The following is a 26,864-nucleotide window of genomic DNA, read 5'->3' as shown; positions in this document are numbered from 1 at the left end:
TGCATTAAGATTTGGGGAATTTGTAGGCCAAGTCAACACCTTATACTCGTCGTCATGTCCCTCAGCCCTCCTTCTACAGTAGTCCCATGGCCGCTTACATCTTTAACTTTGTTGATTTTTCTTTTGCTCCAAACAGATGCACTGAAAAGACAAATGGTTCACTTGCTGCCAAACATATCCCACTCACTTGTTAAAAGACAAATCAGTTTTAGTGCTCATAATGTAATGGCTGATCAATGTATATATGTAGTCCCTGTATTTGCATTACCACATTTTTTTCAGTTTGTATAGCATTTCAATAGATTATAATTCTAATGTTTATCTGTTATTCACAACAACAGCTTTTGTTTAAAGCTGTTTGTTTAATCAGTTTTCGTATAATGATTTTTACTAGCAATGTATAACATGATATATCCATGTCTTAAACATCTCAAATTGAGGTATTTGCACAGATAATCAATAATATATTTACTAGAAATCATTGTTTTCATTTTTTAATTTAGTCATATCTCAGCAAAAGAGTTGTAATGAGAAACTTAACTGTATAATAGCCTTAACAGAGTTGTAAAGAAAAAACACTGATTGTGAATGTTTTTGTGTACCAAATGTAATAACTGATCCACATACATAATGTTAGAGAGACAAGTGCCAAACCTTAAGCTGCCGCTCTGATATAGAGCAACATAGAAAACAGAATGAATAAATGAGTGATCTTTTACTGAAACCTTTTTTTGTTGTTGCTTCTTTTCATTGCAGGTTTGTAGGATGAGTGTCCAAAAAATATCATTTTATTTTATATGAACTTTTTGTTGAACCATGAAATCTTAATTAAGCAGTACGCTACAGTTTCCATTGTAGTTTATCAAATCATATCCTAAATAGGGCTCATCTTAAAAAGTGCAAAATAATTATTTACTCATTTAAAGCACACTATTGCACTTGACGCATGGCCAGCTAGGTGAGGAGAGTGCTTACATAAAAGCACCCCAAAAAGTATAACTAGTCAGTAACTGCTCTGCTAGCCCAGCACTAATCCATAGCATGAATAGCCAGCATTAACCTAAATAACCAGACAGACCAATATGTCTTCCCAACTGTAACCTGACAGCAGTATGGATGGGTGGACCTAGAGTTTTTGCTGAGAAAGAATTGATGTTTTACATTGTAACTGTTTGGGCAATTAAGTACTGTATACCACATATGCCATACAAAATGGATCGGGGCTTGTGTGCCACAAGTCTCTAAATCTGCATTATGCTTTATGCTGCAACTTATTCTGCAGTTATCTTTAAATACCAGCAGAGGGCTAAAATGGCATTGAAACATGTACGCCTATTCATGTAATTAACATGATACTGCTGTTTAGAATTTTGTTTTCATCATCCCCTCATGCAGATATTCACATTTTTCTTCAGAGCAGAGCAAGGGGTTTAATATTTTTTAAAGAAAATAAAAACATCAAGAAAAATGCCTCTTGTTTGTTTTTCCAAGAAATTTTTAAAAATAAAAATGAAGAGATTTGGTCAAAATGTATGTTTAAAAAAGTTTAAGCCACTGAACCAATAAAAAGGATTGAAAATATACATTCCATATATTAATAATGTTATTGTTATTACTACTACTATTATTATATATTCTCAAATGTACCAATTGTCAGATAATGTATCTTTAAAAAAAATTGCTGGAACGTTGTATATAGTTACTGAATATAGTTTCTCCTTCTCCTCTCCTTCTGAATGAAATTTAATATAAGAAAATAAATGTTATATTGCAGAGAATGTTTCCAAAATCTGCTCTTTTATATGTCTGGTGTCTTATTTACACCAAAATATAAATACAATATCCTACCCTAAATCAGTAAGAATAATGTGTCTACTTGTAACTACCTCCTTTTACCTGCACAGTTTGTGGAGCGGCTGTTTGCACACGACAAAGCATAGATCCGTTATTGATAAAGAAAGTAAGTTATTAGTATTTATGTCAGAAAAATGAGGGGCCGGACCGGATGTTGGGCACGCAACCTTCAGATGGGCTTTGAGGAAATGTGGGTCTTTAACCGACAAACAATAGCTGTCTTGCAAATCGCATTAGCGTAGGTCATTTTTTACTGCGTTTTAGGAAGCGCACGAAGTAAGAAGGGCTTTCTAACAAAGTTGTCACAGCCAACCGAAGGCCAAACAAAGGGCGGCGACGAAGTAAACATCTGCCAACTCCACTACAACTCCCAGGTGAATGATTTCAGGTGAGCCAACTGACTGACTGCTAACGTTAGCTGACTGACTAGCATAGCACAGTGGTAGCAAGCGACGCAGATCGGCTGGTTATTTAATGGGTGAATGTGGGGAACATGTACCTTAATAGCAATGGGGCATTTAAAATAGAGGAATGAACCCCACTCCGAATTTAATAAAAAGCTCAGCTATGCCGGCTTAAAGGTGTTAGCATGCTAGCGCATGCTGTTAGCAGCAGTTATCTCTGCCCTTGTGTTTGAGTTGACTTGGTTCAGGCTAGCTCTAACTTATCTGTCATGTCTGGTAGCAGCAGTATGATATATTGGCTATTTATTTAAATAATCGTATGTATGGAATACTCAGTATGTAACTCTGAGATTAATGTGTATCTTTGTGAATTTATAATAAGTCACGGTTTAGCCCAGTCTCTGGTTGGACGCAAGGTGCATGCCGGCCAGTTGGTCACGTAGCTGTTCAAGACTAACCACGCTGCACTTATTTTCACCTCATATTTGTTCAGGGACTGAGAAGCTGTAAAACTATATCTGGTAACTAATGCTGAAGCAGCGTAAAGTACGTCTATAGTAAATAAATGATATGTTTGGGTTCTGTTATCCTCACGTCATACGAGCCATCTGGCTTCAAGTTGACCTGCGCACGATGGTACCATACATCTGCCGTGAGGTTACTGGAGGTCATTCCAATAAGAGGCTCTTAACTGTTATTTCATCATCAGGGTTAAACCTTAAATTAAATACTCGCCTGGTAGGTGAAGTTAAACGTGAACATTTCCGACAATTGATTTTTGTCATTTTCTTCTGAGAGAGTTACTTTATAACTTTGTGGTGATCATGATGATTTTCCTTAACTTGGAAACAAGTTTGAATATAATCCATATATTCCCCACCAATAAATAGACTGAGAAAACTTTTAAATGTAAAGGTTAACAAATAAATATTTGTGCTTCTGAATGCAAAACACATAGCAAACACATTTAATGTCACTTCCTTTTTACCTGATTTCTACCCCATGAAACATTTTTTACACTATTAAGAATTTTAAAAATTGTACTTGTATTTTCATCCAAGTTTTTGTGAGTGGAGGGACTTTAGTTTATCGAGAGAGAAAAAAAACAGGGTCTTATTTCAGTCATACATGTCATATGTATGACTGATATGTCATGTGATGTGTTGTATGACAAATGTTCCATTAATTCAATGAGCGGCCCATTCAATGTCCAGTAACATTAAAGTGAGTGTAAGTCAATTCTCTATCAGTCTATTCATTTAAAGAATAGCTCTTTAGGACTTTGAGGTGTCTATGCAAGATATCTGCTTTTATGTGAGAAGTGCAAACTTAGACTGGAATCCCTCACTAACAATATTTTGTAAGAAGAAAAAAAAATTATAATTAAAAAAAAAACATAATTTGAGAAAATAAAGCTCTTGAAACTTAAGTTGTATCTTATTAGTATATTGAAATGATGGAACCAAATAAGATAGCACTTCATTGATAGCCATTTGGGGGAAATGTTGTCGTTATAATGGCTCAAAAAACAGGAAATGGGATTTTGTCTGTTATTTCAGGGCAAGATCGTATAATGATTTTATATTTCTGTGTCTGTTGTTGACACTTTTTGTGCTGGCAGTGCCCACCAGTTTTAGGGCGCTCCTCACCAGTGCTTATTTTCACTAGGTTAAGAAATTAACTTCTACTTTCCCTGTGACAGTTGGGTCAGTTTTAACCATCAGTGGCAGCTGGTCAATAGTAAATTTGATTTTAGTATATTGTATATATTTTTTTACATTATTTGTATCATTCATTCTTGAACAGAGAAACTAAAGATATCTTATCTAAATAGAAACCTCTCCCTCACTGAAAAACATTTTTGAAAACTGTTTTTCAATATAGCCTATACATACATCAACATGTCATTTTAAAAGTCCAAAGTTAATACTGTATTGAGTAAAATGTATAATCTGCAACAATAACTCAGGCCTCCATTTATAGCTTTCAGTCATGTGACTTGCGCGGATGTTTGGTAGGCCAAGAGAGCTTAGGGCAGTACAGAACCCTGTCGAGCTGCAGCACAGGCAGGGTTCAAAATTCACTTTTTGACTCACTGGCCAAGGTGGCAGGTGTGTGTGTGTGTATATATATATATATATATATATATATATATATATATATATATATATATATATTCACCGGCCAAACATATTTTTTACCGACCAAAATGACGATAAAAACATTGTGTTGTTGTGTTACATACACATCTGTTACAGTACATTTGATTGAGAAAGCATTGTTATGTTGAATCAATCACAGATTTAAGTCACAGATTGGATAATTTTATCAGACCAGGAAATTAAAACATAAATTTGCTGCCCTTTTTATTTTTTTAAATAGGTATTTCCCAGACTCCACCTCTCCCCTCTGAACCCCCTGCATTACAGACTAAAAACTGAAATCCATTAGAGAATAATACATTATTATTCCACAAAACAAAAAAGTTCTCTCCTGATTTATCTTTGACAGTTTTAGACTCTTAACACTCTTGAAAAAATAGATTTTTAATCCCAATGAGTTTTTATCTTCCTGGTTAAATAAAAAAATATAAAAATAATACAGTCAGTCTGCTCATTATTAGTAGTGTGTGTATCTCTTACTCCTCCTGCGTGTATTTAGAGTGCAATATATCTGCACTGTTTATAACTTGGCGGGTGTTAATTTTGGACCCTGAGCACAGGCTTGTTAATTTTCTGTCTCTTCAAAATGTTGCGTGCTTGAACCAGTTACAACCACAGAAAAACAGATTTTTAGACAAACTACAAGTTATTGTAAATAACCGAATGCATCGTGGATCCTCTGATCTGTTGCACCACTCAAAGCTGTGACTAAGTGTTCAGCAGTGCAGTGGTGCTATGTGTAAGATTGAACAGATAATGCTTCAGAACATAAATGACCTTCCTCGTCCTACTATCACAATGTATTAATTCTCTATTTTGTATTTGGCTTCAGTGCCAACTGGCAAGGCCTCAGGACTGTACTCTTACCTTTGACCTTTTTGCTTCAGCAAACACTTGTGTATTTTTACAGCCTCCGCCGGCTTGTCTAAACAACATTTGACATGAGCTTTAGGAACCTACAGGCTTTTGTTTGTGTTTACTTTTGCCCGTTTGAAAATTACTTCCACACTCGGAAATACAGTTTTTTTAAATCGAAGGTATTGTCGAGGAGAAGGGTAAAACAAGGGTGGAGGATAACATTTGTTATGAATTGGCGCTAGACAAAGATTCATTGAGTGATTGGGGATGAACATCATTGGTTTTCTGGTTTAGGATTTAATCAGCTCTTAACTATCATTGCTCATAGATATACAAAGCACAGCTTGGTAATACACAAGAAGAGGTTGTTTAAGATAGATAGATAGATAGATAGATAGATACTTTATTGATCCCGAGGGAAATTCAAGGCATCCAGTAGCAGTATACAAGACAAGCAGGACACAAGACATTAGTTACAAAGACAAGCAGGACACAAGACATTAGTTACAAGGAAAACTTAAACTCAATTTGAGGTCATCACTTCGGCCTAATGCTCGGTGTAACCAATAGCAAAGTGAAGCAAGAATTTCTATATTTTGATTGGATCCTCTAGTGTAACAGATGCTACACTGTAAAACCTGGTAGTACCGCCTTCTTCTTTGTTAACGTTAATGTAATGTGACATATCCAGGGTGCCCATAGCCTGCTAATCAGCACTAATCTGATCCATTGGATTAGAGAATGGGAATGCATGTAAGACGCTGCCTCCAGAATGTGTGCCTCCCTCCTTCCAGAAGTGAGCCATCTTCTGGTCTTTCTTGCATTCTTTTGCTGGCTCAATAAAGAATCTACAAGAAGACTTTGGACTTTTTGATTTTTCTTAATGCACACTCCCTCACCTAAGATCCATTCTTTTGGGATTTTTTCTTTTGGTGAGGGGAAATTCTTTGGGCTTTAGTAAAGCCTTGCAGTGATCAGGCACTTCTTCCAACTGGATCTGAGATCTGGTTGTGTTCTTGCTGTCATCATCATATTCTCCGTCCTTCCTTCTGTAGGATTATCATGGATATGAATCAGGACACCCTGTGACTGTCCACTGCTCTCTGCAGCCCTTTTTCATTATAGAACTTTTTTTGGCTTGAAATTGGTCAGATTCCAGGAGCCAAAATGCTGAACCAAAGCGCTGTTATGATCTTCACTGGGATATGTGGGGCATTGGTGGTCATGGCAATGGCCTACTATGTCTACTGGTAAGTTAAATGGAGGAGATGTGGTACAGCTAGTATGGGCCAATTGAAATTTATTCAGACTTGGAAAGAAATAGAAGTCAACAAGTGACAAAAACATTTTTGATCGACGGATGTAAGTTTTAGACTCAACTCAATAACTTGACAAAGGTGTGTTACGTGCCAAGATGTGGCTGAGATGTGCCAGTTTCTGAAAGTAATTAACTTTTGGATCTATGTGAGTACTACTGATATCAGAGACTTGTTGCAAGAAGAGGTTGTATGTGAAATGATGTGGTAATTTGGTTTATTATGTTTAGAGAATAAAGAATAGTTTTAGTATAACTTCAGGTATTCCAGATGATAAAAAATAAATCAAAGTGAGTTCATGTAGTTCAGGTAATGAAGAGCAGAAGCAGCTCTCTGGTCTTAAGCAGCTTTAACCCAGTCAGCCTCTAATCTTTCATGTGGTCCCTTATAACCACATGGAGGCTGTTTGCATTGTCCCACCCAGTTTCATCTCTTATAACTACTTCTATTTTGCTGTATTTTGTTTTTTTACTTGAGACTTTACAAAATAATACATGAAGTCTAGTCTAATCACTAGACTGTCGAATTGTTTATGTGAGGTTGAATAATGTGATGGTTGGCAGCCATGAAGCTGTTGTAAGGTAATTAACTCCCACAGATTTTCAATTGAAATGTTGTGTTTTCAGCCTTTGTTTTCCATTAAATCACTTGCTTTATTTAAGAGCAAAAGTATTACACAAAAGAGAAACTAAGACAGGGCTCTTAAACAAACACTTAACTTGGTATTCCAATTTTAATATATATTTTTTTGTTCTTTTTTTTATCGATTCTTATCTCAGATTTTGCTGTAATGTTGCCTTTACTGCTGTAATAATACAAATTCTACAAAGCCTATGTGGTACATATCGAGGATAATCTGGTCATATTACTTGGCCTATATAAAAGTTAAGCTAAGTTCATAAAACGGGCTAATGTAAATTATTTACTATGTTGAAGAGATGCCTACAGTTGCTCATTCTACTCACTGCAATTAAAATAGCTGTAGCAGTAAACAAACTTAAAGGTGCTGTATGTAACTTTCAAAAGCACTGCGTTTGTAGCGATACTGCATGGCCGCCAGATGAACTGCACCAGTAACCTGTTGCTCGTTCTCCATTGCGTGCTTGTCATACGTGCTCATACGTACACAAACAAACACCTATTGTTTGAAATGGAGGTAAGTGGTCATACAAAAGGTGAGAGTCTGTATCTCATTCTCCATCCTTCAAACGAGAGTCTCAACAGGCAATGCCTGAGACCAGGAGTGTGTGATGAGTTTGTAGTTTTTACTGTTGATTTGAGTGAGCGGAGTGAACATAAAATGACGTTTCCTGGAGCCTTCGTGGAAAATCCGACAATTGTGTGCACAGGCAACACAGATAGACAGTGAACATTTCCTTGTTCGCATCAGTTTACTGTTCGCTTATTAGTGGGTGTTAAAAAATGATTTATACATGTAAAAAGTGACATATATACGTGACTTGTAGCTAGAAATCATTCGGCTGTTAGGCAGTTCACCTGACGGCCATGCGGTAAAACAAATTTAAATAAAAAATGAAATTACAAGGGTAAATAGCGGATAGGATTTTTTTTGTGTATGCAAACAAAATTCATGCCACCCCTGCTGTATTCAGGGCTGAGCCACCCTAGTCCAAAAGTCTGGATTCACCCCTGCTTGTTAAACTAACACTCTTAAAAGCAAGTTATATTACTTAGGTGAAAAGCAGGGGACAGGGGCCCATGTCCATGAGACAGAGAGGGAAACAAGTGAAGGACAAGGACCCGACCTTAATCAGGTCAGACAACTTTTCAAGGATTACGACTGTGTTGTCTATTTTGAAATCAATGTATTTGATTTTTCTCAGGAATAATTTCCGCCCTAATTGCAACATTTAGTTATTATTACACATATTTCCTTTACCACAAATACAATAAAAGAACATTTGAAACATATTAAGCTCAGTGTTGGATGATGATTTTGAATTTGGGTCCAAAAAAGCCAGCATGCCCAGTGTTCTGCTGGAAGATCTCCTACAAGAGTAGACTCAATCGTATTACACGTCAGAGGAGGATATTGTACAGCAGCTAGTATTAAGGGTACTCGGGATTTGATGTCAAGTTAATTTTTTGCCTGTTTAAGATCACTGGCCCCACCATTGTAAGCTGTCTGAATCTTGTAAGAACAGCGACAGGGTTTTTTTTCTCTCTGCTGAGATGCTGTTCAGATTTAAAGGGATACTTCACCCATTTACATGAAGCTTTGTATCATTAGAAACATGGTAGCAGTGTTGAATGGTCATGAATCCAACCCTCATTTTGCCCTGAGTTGAGAAAAATACGTTTTTCTTTGCCTGGAAGTTTTCTTCATGTGATGCAATATGACGATTTTTGTGTTGTATTTATTTGCTGCCGTTTCATCTTTAGTTTTGTGTTGGCCAGCCCACTTCTCAACCAATCGTTCTACCAAGTTTGTAGCTGCTCCTACAGCTCTGCTTGATATTTGGCTCTTTGGGAGCACTGTTGACTATGAGCAGTTGTGACCAGTGAAGCGAAGAGAGGCCCATATTTGACCCATTGTCATGAACTACAGCATTTTTCTTGGCAGGTTAAGCGGGGCACTCGGTACAAGATAAGCGGGCCTATGTTAGGCCTACAAACAAAAGACCAAAGTCAGTAAAGGACTATGATGGATCCAAACGTTTATCCTGTCAGATTCTTCTCTGGTGGGAGGTGTGTTAAGAGTGATTTCAAACAACTCGATCTGCCCGGAAGATGATTGGAGCTGCCTTGATAAGAAAGTAAATATTAAACATTAAATATAATATATAATATTTCTGATCAGAAATCCTGTTGTGTGAGGAGAAATGAGGAGGACCGAGCACAGGGTCTTTGAATTGTGACATGGAACAGAACAACAGCCTATAGGGAAGAAAGCTGACTGAATGAAGCGTGACAAACATTAGCAAAGCATATTCGATGGATGTCATAAATTCAGGACCAACTTTTTGATTTGTGGCAACAACAGTGTGTTTACAACGTGTCCTGTAAAACAAGCCAACTGAGGAGTTATCGAGTTGGACCTAAGTGTTTAGGAAGAACCAGCTGACAGCTAGCCACGTTTAGCTTGACCATCACGTTTGTTTACTCTAGTGTGTGGTGTGGTGAGTTGGTCATCTGGAGAACTTCCACTGACAAAATCTTCATAACTTGTCTAACCCAGTATGTAACTTGATTATTTACCTAGCCCTAGTTCAGTACTAGAGCAGTTGCCATTGCTTTTGTCTGAACATGAGGTGCCCAATGTTCTGTGGTTGGCTTGTTAATATTGCGGTAATTCCGTTTTGCAACCACCCTCGTTGCTGCTATTTCTTTTTTTTGGGCCCTCAGATGGCACAGCATTTAAAAAAAGACAAGTCAAGATTCTGTCGTAAACAACACTGCATAGACTCCAAAGACCTCTGTCTGTGAACACAGTTTCATTGCTGCATTCACAAATGCCAGCTAAAACTCTACCATGCAAAGAGCAAACCATTGAGAACACCAAAAGTAAAATGTGCAGCAATAATACTTTCCAGTCCCCCTCTCCCAGTAGAGCAAAGGTCATCTCTTGGAGACAGTCGTGGATGTTTGGACTTGTAATCAGAGGATAGATGACACAAAGACACCACGTGTCAGTATTACAACACACACACACACACACACACACACACACACACACACACACACACACACACACGTGTCCTTAAACAGATTGAGAAATAGTTTTATGTTCATCTGCCCGACAGCCTGTCCTGAAGTTCTCTGGAAGCACATGTAAGATTCAATTTCCTTCACCCTGAGGCTGCTTATATTGTTTAAAGTTATAGAGCTATTGCAGTGGGTAATAATTATCTATATATAACTATATTGACAAAGAACTTCAACTTAAACCAGCAATGTTTTAATATAGTCTTTTATTTTTTTTAGTGAAATTGTTTGTAAGTTCCGATATGATTACTGTGAATATATGGATTGCTTAAACTAAGCCTGGATCAGCCGTAGTAAGAGTAGCTTTGACTTCTTTGGCTTGGCTTGGTTTTGAATGAACCTGCCTTGATCTATTACTGTATGCCTAATGCAGTTTTACTTCAACAATTCCATCAAACAAATGAGTCGGTTTTGACTCGCTCATCACACCTTAATGCTGATGCAACACTCCGAGTCACAGAGGTACTGTTTGTCCTTTCTGTTGTCGAAAATCAAACAAATGATGGGCCCCTTTTTGCTGGATGCTGACACCGTTCTGGCTGTGGATGAATAGGTGCATGACAGAATGTTGTTACTATCAAGCTGAGTTAACTAAGTGTATGTTAACAGGAGAAAATGATAGTGAGTAGAAGTGTACTGAATGATGCATCTATGCTTTACTTTACAAGTCCAAATTAGGCACTGCTTTAAATTTGTGGTTGGTTAACTAAAACTATTAAAATATAATTTTGCAGAAAGTGATCTCAAGATACTGTAAAGGGCTACTTGTGCATTTTTTGTATACAACTATATCCTTTAAGCTATAAAGTCTAATGGTGAGAACGTTCAAACAGAAAAAGAGAAAATATGTAAAACAAAGCAACCGTAGAGCCAGTAAACAAGGACTTGCATGTTCATTGACTGCCACATAAATTTGTAAAAGAATTCAGATTTAAATTGTTTCTCAAAGGTCAAAACCACACAATTAAGAATGACAAGGCGCAAGAATACATGAGGTCTAAGCCAGTATATGTGATTCATCTGATGTCTTATAAAAGGACATCTTGGTGTGTCCGATTCCAAGGATGTGAACTGTTTATAACCCTGCCAAACGCCCTCTACTGTGTTTCAGATAGAGTTCTTCTACATACTGTTGTGATTTTTAAAATGACTGTCACGTCATGAAGCAGCATCAGCATTTGAGCTAGCATGATTGAAATGGTGTATTTTTTTGATATAAATTCTGCCTTTGCCTGTTGACTTTCTGTGATGATTGCAATCAAGCATTATAATGACAACCTCTAACATCAGAACAAGTTCTCTCCCAAAACTGTTTAAAAAAACTGAATCAAGGTTTTTGTGCAACCCAAAACATGAATACTTTGAGAATAAACGTGTAACTCTGTGTTTTAGTTTTCTTATGATGTAACTCTGAAGGCTTAAGCAGGAGTACATGCGGTAAACCTGTGACTGCCCAACTTTGTTGCTTCCATGCCTTACCGTAGCAGCTTTAACATGTATGAGCATGTTCAATATGGAAGGTTTAAGAAGAACATTGACAATTTCCCCCCCCCCATATGTTAATTTTCTATATCTGCTTTAGCTTATTTAGCCTCTTTATACAAACGAGAAAAGTGGTCAAACTGTCACTTCTACAAGGGATAGTTAAGTGTTTCTAACCTGAATAAAAATGTTTTTAACTTTTTTGATCAAAAACTGAGCACCCTGAGAAAAACAGCGCAAAGCATGGACTGAAACTTTAACTCTTTTATGGCTATCAGTGTATCATGGTGGGCAACACCATTGGCCAAAGTCTACAATGTGTTAGAAAATGCAGACCATAAACTCTGAGATGAACTCTGTAAACTCAAGAACGGAGAAATCTGCTCAGCTGAAAGACATTTTTCACTCGGATCTAAATCCTGTTTTTTTTGTTGTCCAACCAACAGAATATGAAACGTAAACATTTAGAGCTGAGTTGGGTTTTTTAAATTATATTTTTCTATTAACCATGATATTGACCAATGCCGAAGAGTTGTAAACCCTGTCTGTTTCTTTTTGTCATGCCCACACCTAAATTACGATGTTTCTAACTTTCTCTCTTTAGCGACACATTTGAACTTCAACATGCAGAGTGTGTGTGATTTAAACTCTTGTGTGAAGACTCCATACTGCAGCTGTCTCTTATCTTTCACCTTATTTTTTCATTAATCCCTCTCAACCTCTTCTTCTGACTTCCACAGGTCAGTGATATTGGCTGACGGACCGTGTAAACGGGGCTTGTAAAAGGATCCAGCGTGGTATGTTTATTTATTCATTTATTTATTTTTAATCTTAAGAGTATATTGATCTGTAGAAGTAACCCAGTAATTGTTTCCACTTTGCCCCCCCCCTGCTTAGGTTGGTCTTAGTGTATAGAAAGGGGCCTAATAAGCTCTAGGCTCCTCAGCCATGGCTCTACTAACCTACATAAAGAGCCTCTTCATCCTGCAGTTGCTAATGGGCTTTGTGTTTGTGGTGAGTGGTCTCATCATAAACTTCATTCAGCTCTGCACCTGTATTCTCTGGCCAATCAACAAGCAGCTCTATCGCAGAATCAACTGTCGGCTCTCTTACTCCCTCTGGAGTCGTGAGTACATTATATGTTCTTCCTCATTGAATACCAAGTTCTTATTACAAAGAAAAAGTAAACATTAAACGGCAGGTAAAGTGTAATTTGTACTCCAGTGCATAGTGTCACACTATATGGGTTAACTGCCTTTGCAGTGCACATCATCTTTAGTTGTCTCTGTGCAGAGCTGGTGATGCTGCTGGAATGGTGGTCGGGTACAGATTGCACCCTCTACGCTGAGCAGTCTACAGTGGACAAGTTTGGCAAAGAACATGTCATTGTCATCCTCAACCACAACTTTGAGATCGACTTCCTGTGTGGCTGGACCATGTGTGAACGATTTGGTATCTTAGGGGTCAGTAATATCATCAAATATGTCTCAAAAACACGTAACCCCTTATTTTGAAATAATCCCATTGATGCTTGTTGACCTCAATCCTGCTGTATTTACACAGTTGGACTTCAACCCTGATTGTGTAAAATCCCACTACTGCCATTAAAAACTCATACATTTGCCTTCCTCTGTAGAGTTCAAAAGTGCTAGCCAAACACGAGCTTCTGAAAGTTCCTCTGATTGGCTGGACCTGGTACTTCTTAGAAATCGTGTTTTGCAAAAGAAAGTGGGAGGAGGACCGAAAGACTGTCTTTAAAGGATTGACCAGGCTCAAAGATTATCCTGAATGTATGTGGGTAGGTACATATGTTGTTGGTCTTGAGTAATACGTTTACAATGATCTGTGTTTTAAGGTTTGGCAGTTAGCCTTGAGTTATTTTGATCATAATAAAAATGTGTTTCCACAAATACCATACAAGAGTTTTTAATCACCTTTGACCTAGTTGCTCAGTTTAATTGAGGTGGCTACATACACAATCAAAATTGTCCTGTTGCTTACAAAAAGAAATGCATCATCCAATCAAAGTGAAGCTGTGTTTGATTCTATTTAAAGTTGGAAATGGTAAACAAAGGTTAGATAAGGATGAAATGAAGGATCATAAATGGAATTATTGTTTTTGAACTGGAGTGATTTTAATCAGTTTACCTACAAAGTGCTGTCCAAGAAGACAGTAGAGATATTTTATAAGAGCCAGTGAGACATCAGACCAAATTATTTGTAAATAAAGACAGGTGTGAGGAACAATCGTTCAGTTAAGTTTTTTAAATGTAATTGTAAACTGTTTGCCAGCAAGAAAAGTAAGTGAAAGGTTTAAGAGAGTGGCAGATATCATAATCTGCCAATCTCAAGTTTTTCACAAAATTCTACAGGGCATGGTTTATAATTGTCTCAGATATCAGCTGTTAAGTAGCTTGATGAAATGTTCCTTATTACGACATATAGAAGCGAAATGCAACATTAAATCAAAGTTGATAATGACTCTTAAAACAAGTGTTAAATCATGACATTTCACACAAAGAAGTATCAGGATACAGATTCTGCCCTTCGACCTAGTTTCGCCATTGTTGGTTGATCTTGGCAGATGCTTAGATGCAATTTGGCCGAGTACACCAGATGTTTTGATACGTCTCAACAGGAGGGTTCGTGTTTATTTATTTTTTTAAAGAAACTCCAGGATGTGGATTATTTTTCATTATTTCTGTTTTTTTTGTTGTTTTTTTTTACATTTATTGTTAGACCTTTAATGCCATTTATTGGAGAGATATGACGGTGGATAGAGTCTGAAATGGGGGAAAGAGAGAGGGGAATGTTTTGGGGAAAACAACGAATGAAAACTCACCACTCAGCCACTGGCTGCCTCTTGAATTAGTTTTTAATGCTGGTTTGTTAGTTAGTCTTAGTTTTAGTGTCAGTGTTGTACTTTGGTATGTGGGATACATGTCAGGAACGAACCAATAACGGCCAGAGAATGTAAACAGCATATGATTTAAGAAAATATGTTCAAATACCCCTAACTTTTATTTTAGGTTATGTAACCCTTACTCAAGAACTTAAATACCTTTATGGAAAGTCATGACTAATAAAATAAGCTCAAATGAAATCTCTGTTTCCGAAACAAACCATAAAGGACGTATTTGTTGGTCTGCTTGGTTCAAATATAATATATAATGTATTTTCTACAATTTGATTGTAGTTTGTTTTGTAGGCACACAAACAGTTTCAGTTAAAGTTTTTTTTGTTTTTTTTTGAAAGGGTGTGTTTTGTTTTGTTTATCTTAGTTTCTGCTTTTTTCATTAGTTTTAGTAAACTTGAATAACCTTGCTGGAGACAACAGGTCCTGTTGTTTGTCGTCCACCTTCAGTGAAGGTTTAAAGCACCTTGAGTCAGTTTCCCCACGTGACACCACCAGTTCACCTGGAGAGATTAGACAGATCAGTTAAGGCAGTTGATCTTATTACTCCTAAGTTTAGCACCAGGCCACTGCTAATGACAAAGCTTCAATGTGTTTGGATAACATACTGAACAATCTTTGTTTAAGTCGTCAACCACCTTACTATTGGCTTAATGCAGTGACTTTATTTAAACGTGTTACAATTATTGTATGTGAAACTACTCTGTAATTTAACCAAGCACAGAAAAGGGGAGTAGACGAGAGAAAACATTACCTTAAGTCTGTGTGATTGGATTTTTTTTTTATTGAAAGGATTTTCTGTGTATTAAAGCAGTTCCTCTTCTTCCAACAGTTTCTGTTGTATTGTGAGGGGACACGCTTTACAGAGACAAAGCACCAAATCAGCATGCAGGTTGCAGAGAGTAAAGGCCTGCCCAAGCTCAAATACCACCTGCTGCCCCGAACAAAAGGATTCACCACCACTTTACAGTGTCTTAAGGGCACAGGTATGGCTTCACACACACACACACACACACACACACACACACACACACACACACACACACACACACACACACACACACACACACCTCAAAATACATGCGAGCCTTTAATCATGTGCATTTATGTCTCAGTTTCTGCTGTGTATGATGTGACCCTCAACTTCCAAGACAACCAAACTCCCACTCTTTTGGGAATTGTCAATGGCAAGAAGTACAAAGCTGACATGAGTGTAAGGTGAGTACAATATCTGCCATTTACAATGAAACGTCAGTTAATATAATGATGATGAAATATGAGCAGCATGAGTAGACTGGAGTCATATAAATGTGCCAGTGGGAGGATATTCTGATATCTGGTATGACAAAAATATTACCAATGGTTCATTGAATGTGTAGTAAGGGGGCCCCCTGGTGGTATGAAACCTCACTGACATGCTTTTTTTTTTTCTTTAACTATTGAACTATCTTGTTATATTACTGAACTGTGATGACACATTTTCTGTTGGACTCGGTATGTCTAGCTATTTCGGTAATATTTAAATTCATGATTTGAGAATGTCCTCTATTATCTTGAGTGTCTCGAGATTTGTTCCTAGTTTAAGATGGCTTACATATCTTATTGTATCATCATTTATTGATTTATTTATCCCCATGTCATTTTAAACTCTAAACCAGGCGGTTCCCTGTGGAGGAGATACCAGATGATGAGCAAGAGTGCGCAAATTGGCTGCATAAGCTCTACCAGGAGAAGGTAAACTGATTGGTGACTACAGATACTGTCCATATAATTACTCCTAAATATTTCCCATTTACAAAATAAAATAAAAGATGTCCATTCTGGAGTTTTGAGATAAGATAATTGATAAGGTAATCCTTTAATCATCTCGCGAGCGGAGAAATTTACAGTGTTGCAGCAGCACAGAGCTGCTGTAACGTGCATAACATTTTGCTTGTGAAATTTGAAAGTTGGAGAAGTGAAGCAATTCTGTGCTATATTTTCTGAACTAAATGCACAATATTTATTCAAAGGGGAAAAACGTGCTACCTGGAACACTGTTTGGAGCTGAATAGCTACCAGGAGATCAACAGTTTTATGGTTGCATGCGGGTTGCACCATAAGTTCTTGTGTTGCATTTTATCTTCAAACAGCGTTGCAGAGACCAAATTTTCCTCAGAGGACAGTTTGTTTATAGAGTTATGAACCACATCTCCTCCAACTTTTACATTTCCCTACTAAAACTACTTAGTGCACCTCTAAGCTAAGAGCGATTTACGTGCTGTTGGAATTCAACTTTGCTTTCATTTTAAAATAAAATAAGGACCCTCTGTTAGATGGAAAGTTACAACTTTAACTTCACCACGCAAAAAAGGAACTCGTTCTGGATCAACAACTACGTAAAAACAGCTAAAAGGAACTATAAAGTGAAATGTTTGATGTCCTAAGGGTTATAATTTAAAGATCGATTGATTGTAATGTAACTTATTTTATCCTAGAGGTGGTTGTGGCTGGGAAGTAGAGAAGGTTGTTTTCTAGTCAGAAGAGTGGTGTTTCAGTCACCGACTCCTGCACTCTGCATATTCAAGTATTCTTGGGCAAAAATACTAAACCCCTTGAATTTACTAAATAGTGATAGCTCAGCAATTTCTTTAGTGCATGGAGTCCTGGTTTACCATTCACAGTCCCTCCAGAAAGTCGCGATGTTGCGATCGCAACAATTCACGCAAATTCAACCAATCCCGACGATTTCTGGGTGACCTTGCAATTTTGTCCAATCACCGCAAATTTGAACAATCAAAATAATTTTCCCCTCAACTTTCACCAATCAGAGTAGTCCCCCACAAAAACAGCGAGCTCTACGTCACCAAAGTTTAGTGACCACGGACCAAACTCACTTCCCTGTTAATATGCACTCAGGAGTGTGTGCATGAAGCGTTTCTGCGCTAAAAAGAAAAAGGTCCATCCTGTCTCCATGACAACAGTTTGTTGAAAAAGAGACGCTGTGTAGATGACACCGTTCTGTTACTTTTCACTGCATGTTCAATATTTTTGATCATTTTTTAACCCAGCATAGACGATCTGGGTACAAGATACGATCTGTAGGAAGATATAAAATACAGGGAATATCAGACATTTTGAAAAGATCAAACGCGAAGTCAACGGTGCCTTTCGGAAAAGAGGAAAGAGCTCGGCGCGGCCACACAAAAATGACTGTGCATGTGAGAGGGAGAAGTCACTGAGTGAGGCAGATTAATATGCTTCACAAAGTAAATCCCTCTGCTCAGGGTAAAAGATAGCTCAATCACATCGAAGTGTGTGCAAGAAAATGGTTGACATGAAAAAAAAATCGCAACTCTTTTGCAAATTTGTGCTTCCTGCCTTAATTTAATTGTTAAAAACAATAATAAGCTGCCCCGAAATCAGGCATTTTAGGCCGCAACAATCCCCAAAAAGTCTGCAAAATCCGGGAGGTACTACATTCAGGAGGGGAAAAGGACACCAGTAATGGTCAACTAATTTGGATATCTGCTTTCTCTCTTCAGGAGGGCATTTATTTGAGTAAGGTTTATGTTGTTTCTCGGCCAACGGTATACATGTTTACTTCATACACTGCAAACTATTTTGTCTGCTTGTTCTGCTCAGGATGCCTTGCAGGAAATGTACAACAAGGAAGGCAAGTACCCTGGACCAACAATTATCCCACATCGTAGACTGTGGACGCTATTGAACTTCCTCTTTTGGGCCACCCTGCTCCTTTCACCCCTCATCAACTTTGCTTGTGGAGTTGCCGTTAGTGGCTCCCCCCTCCTCATTATTGGCTTCATCATCTTTCTCTTCATTGGTAAGTAACAGAGGCACCAGTGGCCATTTCATCTTTCTCCTAGAGATCACCAGGATGCAGTGTTTATTTGACTTTGTCTGGAAAACAAATGCATCTGAAACTCCTGTAGTTGTTGAAGGAACAGTTTGGTTTTACAATTGAATTCATGTGCCTATTTTCTTTGTTTTCTCTGCAGCCTCCATAGCTATCCGTCGACTCATAGGGGTCACAGAGGTGAAGAAAACAGGTTCCAGTTACGGCAACCAGGGGGCCAAGAAACAAAACTGATGTGTTTCATCCTCTGTCTTTGTATGTTCATCCTGCGGTGTCTAATTCCTGCTTCCCCTCTATTGAGTCAGTAGGCAGGCTGGGGAGTACACCCAGCTGTGAAAACATAACACAGGCCAGAGGAATCATAATGGCCCCCAGAGTTAGAGAGAGCATATAAGGTCATGGTTTCAAGCTCTCTGGTGCAAACACAATATTAAAAGGGGAAAATACCATCTTTCCTAATCCTGCTCGTGACTCTCTGTCTCCATCCAAATCTCATTAATTCCTGGTAAAAATCCATAGTTAGACTTCTTCAAGGACACATGGACAAGCAAGCAGTCCATTTTCTGCTCTGAGCTACCTACCTCCACTTCCTGTCACAGTCATAAACCATTCAGAGACTGGTGACATGCTCATTTATTTTGCCTGTAGGACACAACTGATCCATATTTCAAACCATAACCTCCATCCAGGGGCAGCGCATTTTTAGAACCTTTAGTTTGCTGGACATGTACTTCTGTTTTTTCCACAGTGGGACTTGTAATTGAAAAGGGTGATTTAGGGCCATTTGGAATCCTCAGTGTAAAAAATGCGGGTTTACCCAAAATTGCAAAACGGCTAATGCCTTGATGAATGGCCTGGCAGATAGTTGGGGTTATAATATCGCAGGATCTGAAAGACACCAACACACTCCAAATGTGGTAGGACGTTCCAAGATGCTGAAATCCCTGTCACAGAACTTTTGAAAAACTGAACAGCACTGTGTTTTCCAGAATCAACATCTCAAAATAATTTCACTTTTTACCAGTACCATATGGTAATTATGAAGCATCAATTAAAGACAACCATACTGACACAATTGGGGCATGTGAGTTGAAAGAACACGAGCGGTGGCAAGTACTTTTTGAATTAAATTCTAGCACCACCTTTAAACTTCAATTGTACTGTTTTAATGTGTTTTTTGTTGTTTGTTTTTTTTGCAATCTTGAAGAACCGACCCCTTGACATCTTGGTTTGGAGAGCCAGGATTCTGTTAAGCTAACGCTCAGAATGTGAACTCTGCCCTCATAAAGAGCAGATGGTAGTTCTTACAATCTGTTACAGGTGTCCTTTATAGCCTGCAGCTCCAACATCCACAAACTCACCATGACACATTACTACTTTGATTTTCACTTTCTTTTCCAAACAGGTTTTCATACGCGCAAATGTGACATAGAATTCCCATCCATACCCTGAAGTGGTTTAAACATCTGCCCAACCCCTTATAACATTTGAAATGCAGCAGTCATTACTTAGGATAAGACTGTGCTGCTCCTGTCAAAAGAACAAGATCCCAGATTAGTCATCAATTTTCTTTATGTAGCCTCCAAAAACGTTTGCATATCCTTTGCTGTTTAGATGTTGACTGTAGAAGCGGATGTTTCAACCTTTGCCTTAAATCAAGCTTGCTCAGGCAAGGGATTGTTTAGTTGCCACCCCTTTAAAAACAGCCTCCACTTCTTACCCTTTGTTTAACTTTTTAATATTCACGTCCTTCCTCCCATAAAAGCGCAAAATGAAGCATTAAACATTTATTTGAGTTGATGGAGATAATATTTTTAAAACAACACGTTATCCTTGGCAATCATTGCACATTGTCATTCTTTAGAGAAAACAGTTTCCAAAAGATGTTCACAAACCAAAATATGTCCTTGCCATATTTTAGGGCAACCAACTCACAAGACATTTCACAATTTAAGAGAGTTTATTTAATAACTTCCAACCACATTTCCTGGTCCCAAATGCAAATAATGGTAGCAAGATATGCAGCGGATATTTTGTCTCTCTTCTTCCCCTCCATATTAATTGCCATATATTGTATTCAAAGAATTTGCTTCATTTGTTAAATATTTGTGTAGATCATCACTCCTCTCTAGCAAGATTTAGTTTACATCCTCCTACAGTTATTTGAAGACAGATTTCATGCAAGCCTTAATAGACTGCTGCTTAATTTTGTGTGAAAATGAAGCTCACTGAGCCCATGCGGTAGTGAAGGAGTGAAAATGTTTTGTTTTAGCAAGCAATTTGCTGGGATTAGTTGCCAATCATCTTTTTTTTAAAGTTTAATATTGAGAATTGGACAGACATCTAAAAAATGGGTAATCTACTCTATAAAGAGCTCTATTTGTAATTATTTTTCAATGTTTAGACAATGAAACACTGAGTAGCTTTGCCTCAAAAAGTGTTTTTGAAGACTCATCACCTGTTATCCTAACATCCAGCAGCAGATGTGTATGCAGCCACTCTCATCTTGTCAATAAAACTCTTATTCCAAAACTGGAAGAATTCTGAGGAGGTAAAACAAGTATTTGAACATTTTTCCTCTTTTTTTTTTATTTTTATTTAATTGTTTTTAATTATTATTCAGAAAATAAATACAAACGTAATTCAAGTGTTTTTCAAGTCCAATTACATAAAAAATTAACTTGTTCTTTTTTAAAAATCTCAATGATACTTCAGTTAAATGAACTTCAGTTTAAATTTTGTTCTATTTTCTTAGGCTATTTTTATGTTTTCTTCAACTAAACACAAGATTATTAAAGGATTTAATCACACATTTTACGCTTGACTTATTTGATTTTGTGTCAGTTTCTCTGTTTGCACAGCATATATTAAATAAGCAAAACCCTTCTGGGACAGAAGGCCGTATTACATACAGATAATGGAGTCCAAGCTAAAAGTATTTTGACTGTTTCCCATTTGCAGATTTTCTCCTTCCATCAGCAGAGACATATAGGCCCATGAACACCATCCCTCATTCATTATGGCGTGTCCACAATTTTTCCACAAAGATATAGTGTGTAGTTAAGTGTGACAGTTTTAACTGTAACCTGAAAACATGTACATAAGGTAAATGTCTCATTCACCTTGAAAAGTTTGTAGATGTTCATAAATGTACTTTTTTTTGTAGAAAACTAATTGAATGACTTATTTACCAGTTGTCCATCAAATGTCCTAAGGACATTTTGGATATGTGCCTACATCCTTTCGCATGATGTGACAGGAAGTAGACTGGGTAAAATTGTGCATAATGTAAATTATTATGTACACCTCTAGAAATGGCTACGGTGCTCTTATGTTCTTTTGCATTAGCTCTTTGAATGACAGGTCATGCATTCAGGCTACAGCCAAATGTACCACTAATGAAAAGCTACAGCTAAAATCTTTAAACGGAGCTTTCCTTCATAGTTCAGTTCACAAATTAATCTGCGAAGGTTTGAAGCTGTTAATACTGAATGATGCCTCTCTTATACCAAAAGCCACAAACAGAGGGCTGTAGCCACAGAAGATGTTTATGAAGCCTTTTCCAACTTTATTATTTATCACTTCTACAGTCGTAGACGTTTTGCATGATGTGCACTAATGCACATTCAATGATATAAGTTTATTCTGACTCAGGGACTCTTTTACAGAATGCGACAGCTGTGGCATTAACTCTGAATCTGAACCTGAATAAAAGGCTTTTTGTGGAAGCTAAACTGTGAAGTTGTTGCTTTTCTTGCTATACAGTGTCCAAATGACTTCTTTATTTGAACAAAATATAAACATGTTTTTAAGATATATAATTGAATGTGTAATAAACAACTTTCAAATTTAAGTTTGGAAAAAGAAATTACCCTTACGTATAATTTTAAACAAGCTTTATCCAGGCTTGCTTTGGTTAAATCCAATGGCGATGGGTTTGCAACAGATAACTCAGATTTCTTTTGTTCAGCAGTTTCTCCATTTTTTTATTTTCAGATAAGTATGGTATATACACACATTTTCAACATTATTTTTGAATATGTAATCATTTTCACTGCAGCTTTTGTTTTTATTACATACCACAAGTATACATTAACATGCAAAGCTTTATTTTTGTGACCATGTCATTATTTTTCTCTATTTTTACACACTTGTAGTAGGCTACAAGTTTGCTTTAAATGCTTAAACAGAAAAGTTGATCTTAACTCTACAATGCACAACCTCACACAATAATGATTTATAAAAAACAGACAGGCCAATATAGAAACAATAGAGATTATGCAACGAAAAACATCCATTGCAGGTCTAGCAACTATAACTAAATCTTAATGTTGCAACATTTATTCAACATTTTTTAATTGGCAGTCTTTGCATTTGTGTTTCACACGTCCTCGAGAGATGATAATGTACAACATATCACTTTCAAATGAGCTCACAATTCTCCTCTCGATACAACTTGCCTAACTTTTGAGTAATTTTCCACAGAAGACTTGCTGAACTCTGTTCCTTATTTGCGTTAATTTGAAACCATATATTAGTGGATTGATAATTGGAGGAATAACAAGAAATTCTATTGACATAAAGTTCTGTAAACTTTGTGGTAACTCTTTTGAGCCATATCGCATGTACAGTAAGTCAAAAAGCAAGGATACAACAACAATAATTAAACAGAATAAATGTGGCAGACATGTTTGCATGAACTTACTTCTATTCTCTTGTGAATGAAGGCATGTTTTTATCAGATAAATATAAGACCAAACAACAAAAAGAACATGGCAAAAATAAAAAGTATAGTTAAAAGCTGGAATAATGATCATCGCTAAGGAAGCAGAACAGGCTAGTTTACCAACCAAAAACATAATACAGTAGATCTTCGGTATGTGCGAGCCACATAACCTTGATGTTGACATTGTGATTGTGCCAACGGACAACAGAAAGAAGGGAACAATCCAAGCAAAAAACACAAGCACACAGGTTCTTTGTTTAGTCATAATTGAGTGGTATGCCAGAGGTCGACATATAGCCACATATCGGTCAAAGGCCATTAGAGCTAAAATAGAAAAATCAGTACAAGCTGAAGAGTGCAAAACAAAACCCTGCAGGATGCACCCTGTATATGAGATAAGGTTTGATGGAGACAAAAGATCCTTGAGAAATTTGGGGTAAAAGCCAGCAGTTCCATAAAGTCCATTGATGCACAAATGACAGAGGAAGATATACATGGGTTGATGAAGTTTTTTATCCGCAATGGTGACAACAATTATGATCATATTTACAAGCCATATCACACAGTAACACAAGAAAGTTAGAATAAAGAGAGTGACTCTGTAGTTTTTTGTGCCACTTACCCCTGAGAGAGTAAACATTGTGATTGCAGAAAAATTGCTCTTCATATTGAAACAACAATTTTTTTTGTTATTCAATATCTATAACAAAAAATAATGCAGTACTGAGAGAATGTGGTGTTTGAATCGCCTTCTACTTTTGCTGAAGAAAGAAGTGCCTCCAATTGTCCGTCTGTCAATGGAGTGAGCTGTTATTCTGGCATCAGATTATATCCTTTCATGGCAGCAACAAATGATGAGCTTGTAGCATGGGAATTAAAGCAGGGTTAAGGTGACTGTGGACACGACAACAAAACACAACAACAGATTGACACCATTGAACAGTAAACAAAACAATGAAAACAAGAATAAACTGTAAATGAAATAACTAAGCTTGTTATGTGTAATGAATACACATAACAAAGTCTATCTATCTATCTATCTATCTATCTATCTATCTATCTATCTATCTATCTATCTATCTATCTATCTATCTATCTATCTATCTATCTATCTATCTATCTATCTATCTATCTATCTGTGTGATTCTCCATTAAAAACTTCTATAATGATCAATCAAAAATAAGTCCTGTATGTAAATGGAAATTCTGTAGCTGTAGCAATAATTCTTTCCAGAGCGAGCGCATGTATGTATTAGATGTTTCCCCAGCAGAGGGCACAGTTCCATTTGTAATGGTTCTTGTGTGTGACAATGAGCAGCTTGGGTTCATTTTGGTTATGTTAGTTTGTTGTTGTCTCTTTTGTTTCCTTGCGTCCTAAGTCTGTGTATGGCGCAGTGGCATGTTTACAATTACTTCCAATATAGATTGCTGTTTCATCTTAAAAACAGACAGATCATGACCATGTTACTTTGACTGACAAAGCCCAAACAAAGCCTATATTTTGGTTGAAACTACACATGCAATGTTTCTGGGTGCAATTCATGTGCACACCACTGGCATAAATACAAGTTGGGACTTAATCCTCTGCTCCCTGCATGGACAGGTGAAACATTGAATACATTTGTTGAGAAGCTGGTGGATTTGGCATGTGTGAAGTCAAAGAACTTGTCAGTTATATGGATATACCTATATGTTTTCTAATGGAAAGTCTAAATCATTTCACCTTCTTTCGATTTCCACCTCTCAAGGTACACACATCGAGTCAGTTTCAAGCTATAGATACCTTGGTATTTTAATTAAGTCTCTTTCTTTTACTTCTCACATTTAGCAGCTGGTAAAAATATTCAAGCTGAAACTGGGGTTCTACTTTAGAATCAAATCATTCCTCTCATTTGAGGCAAAGAAGAAGCTGTTACTGCCACTTTTATCTGTGCTCGATTACAAAGCTTACATGCTCTGGACACTGTCTATCATGGAACGTTGACATTGATCACTAACTTTAAATCCCTTACTCATCACTGTTTGTTGTATGAACGTATGAGATGGACTTATTTGACCCTACGCAAACTAAAACACTAGTGTTTTCTTATCTTGAAGACTCTTTTAAGTCTGCTTCCTTCATACCTCCCGATCCTCATCAGTCAGAAAAATACAGGGATTTATAATCTTCGATCCCAGGACCTCTTCTTATTGTCTGTTCCAAAAGTCAGAACAGAGCTAGGAAAAAGGGTGTTTAAATTTACTGCTCCCTTTACATCGAACATATTACAAAATCAACTGAAACTTAACAAACCTTTCTCGTTGGACACTTTTAAGAGGAAGTTAACTGACTTGGAGGCAGTGACATCTGGCTGTAGATGTTCTTCCTGATATGTTTGTGGATGACTCTGACAAACTCAGATCCGTTATTTGTGTTTTTCAATTGCCCAAGGCTGTATTTTTGTGTTTGTATTGTTGGCTGCTCGTCTGTCTGAAACTCTGTTACTTGTGTTGCTGCTTGTTTTGTCCAGGACACTCTTGAAAAAGAGATTTTTAATCTCAATGAGTTTTTTCTTCCTAGTTAAATAAAGGTTCAATAACTTAATACAAACTGATTTAGCAATTTCTACCATTTGGTAGAGGTATGCAAAGCTAAAGAAGTCCCCCAGATGAGACTGTGGCTGTAAATGGTTGGTCACTCTTTCCTTCCATCATCAGGAAGTCACAACATGAAAATCTTTTAAGACGTTTTGACTTTTTTGATGAATGTTTAAAAGGTAAGAATAGTTTTTTTGACATGGTATTAGTGATGGAGGATGTAATGAACATAAATATGTTACTTGATATCAGAACAATGTAAAATTCTACATCAAATAATTGTTTAAAAACGTGCTTTACTAAATGGTTGATTTGTCTCTATGTGTGAAGATAAATTAAGCTAATGTGTAAATGTAAATTGACTATTTGCCATAAATTCTCATCCAGTTGACCCCAGATCATCTATTATTGCAGAAATGACAAAGCATAATTAGCCCATCATAAATAATCTGAAAAAAATTTCCAAGCTGCAACACAAAAATTGCTACCATTAATAAAAGTTGTCAATTAAAATTTCATGTTTTACAACTGCAAGATGGACACTAACACATCTTACAGCAAAACACAGCTGGCTGTCGTACAAGAAAATCCAAAGACTCAGATGCAGATCTGAGTGACTGTAATGATAACCCAATAGAGGATCCTGATTATCAGCCCACACAAGCAGAGGGTACTGATGACAGTTCTTTTGAATCCCTGGATGAAGAAGAGTCTCCTTCAACAAGCAGACCATCTACACAACAACCTTGTATGCATGGAGAGCAAAAAAGGTAAACAAACTTTAACAACTGTTTCTTTGGAGGAGACAGAGGACTCTCCTGACCCAAGTGTCCCCTTAGGCCCAAACAATAACAGAAGAAGAATCTGGAAGCATGAAGACATTGAGGACTTCAAGGTTCCAGATTCAAGATTTGAACCCCCTGAGGCTGTAAACCCCACCGTTCCTTTACTGATGAAATTATTGAACATATTGCTTATCATACAAATTT

At 37.1% G+C, this 26,864-nt stretch overlaps 2 protein-coding genes across 5 annotated transcripts; one reads left to right on the top strand and one right to left on the bottom strand.

Annotated features, from left to right (window-relative positions):
- The first annotated feature begins 1,860 nt into the window (after positions 1-1,860).
- On the top strand, positions 1,861-19,721 carry agpat3 (1-acylglycerol-3-phosphate O-acyltransferase 3). Of its 4 annotated transcripts, XM_079358460.1 has the most exons (11): positions 1,861-1,960; positions 2,119-2,242; positions 12,543-12,599; positions 12,700-12,928; positions 13,096-13,265; positions 13,439-13,600; positions 15,549-15,702; positions 15,832-15,934; positions 16,375-16,450; positions 18,341-18,539; positions 18,715-19,721. In XM_079358460.1, exons 4-11 carry the CDS (start codon positions 12,751-12,753, stop codon positions 18,804-18,806), a joined length of 1,134 nt encoding a protein of 377 aa, XP_079214586.1. In that variant the 5' UTR covers positions 1,861-1,960; positions 2,119-2,242; positions 12,543-12,599; positions 12,700-12,750; the 3' UTR covers positions 18,807-19,721. The 4 variants fall into 4 exon arrangements, with proteins under 4 accessions (XP_079214586.1, XP_079214587.1, XP_079214585.1 ...); XM_079358461.1 differs by lacking the exon at positions 1,861-1,960 and having other exon boundaries at positions 1,969-2,228; XM_079358459.1 differs by lacking the exon at positions 1,861-1,960 and having other exon boundaries at positions 1,969-2,242.
- Positions 19,722-23,032: 3,311 nt separating this feature from the next.
- On the bottom strand, positions 23,033-23,965 carry LOC306832910 (olfactory receptor 4P4-like; the record flags this gene model as incomplete). Its single annotated transcript, XM_079357930.1, has 1 exon — positions 23,033-23,965. The coding sequence occupies one exon, from the start codon at positions 23,963-23,965 to the stop codon at positions 23,033-23,035; it is 933 nt and encodes a 310-aa protein (XP_079214056.1).
- Positions 23,966-26,864: the final 2,899 nt, after the last annotated feature.

This window comes from Symphodus melops (genome assembly GCF_947650265.1).
Source record: "Symphodus melops genome assembly, chromosome: 12".
NCBI classification, from domain to species: domain Eukaryota; kingdom Metazoa; phylum Chordata; class Actinopteri; order Labriformes; family Labridae; genus Symphodus; species Symphodus melops.
Note: the sequence above shows the minus strand (reverse complement) of the source record. Positions and strands in the feature narration are given on the sequence as shown.

Bases quoted from the DNA above. Each gene is read 5' to 3' on its own strand.
- agpat3 (XM_079358460.1), top strand. From the start codon at position 12,751: ATGGCTCTACTAACCTACATAAAGAGCCTCTTCATCCTGCAGTTGCTA. The intron at 12,929-13,095 runs GTGAGTACATTA...GTCTCTGTGCAG, and splicing joins CTCTTACTCCCTCTGGAGTC to AGCTGGTGATGCTGCTGGAA. The intron at 16,451-18,340 runs GTAAACTGATTG...TGTTCTGCTCAG, and splicing joins ATAAGCTCTACCAGGAGAAG to GATGCCTTGCAGGAAATGTA.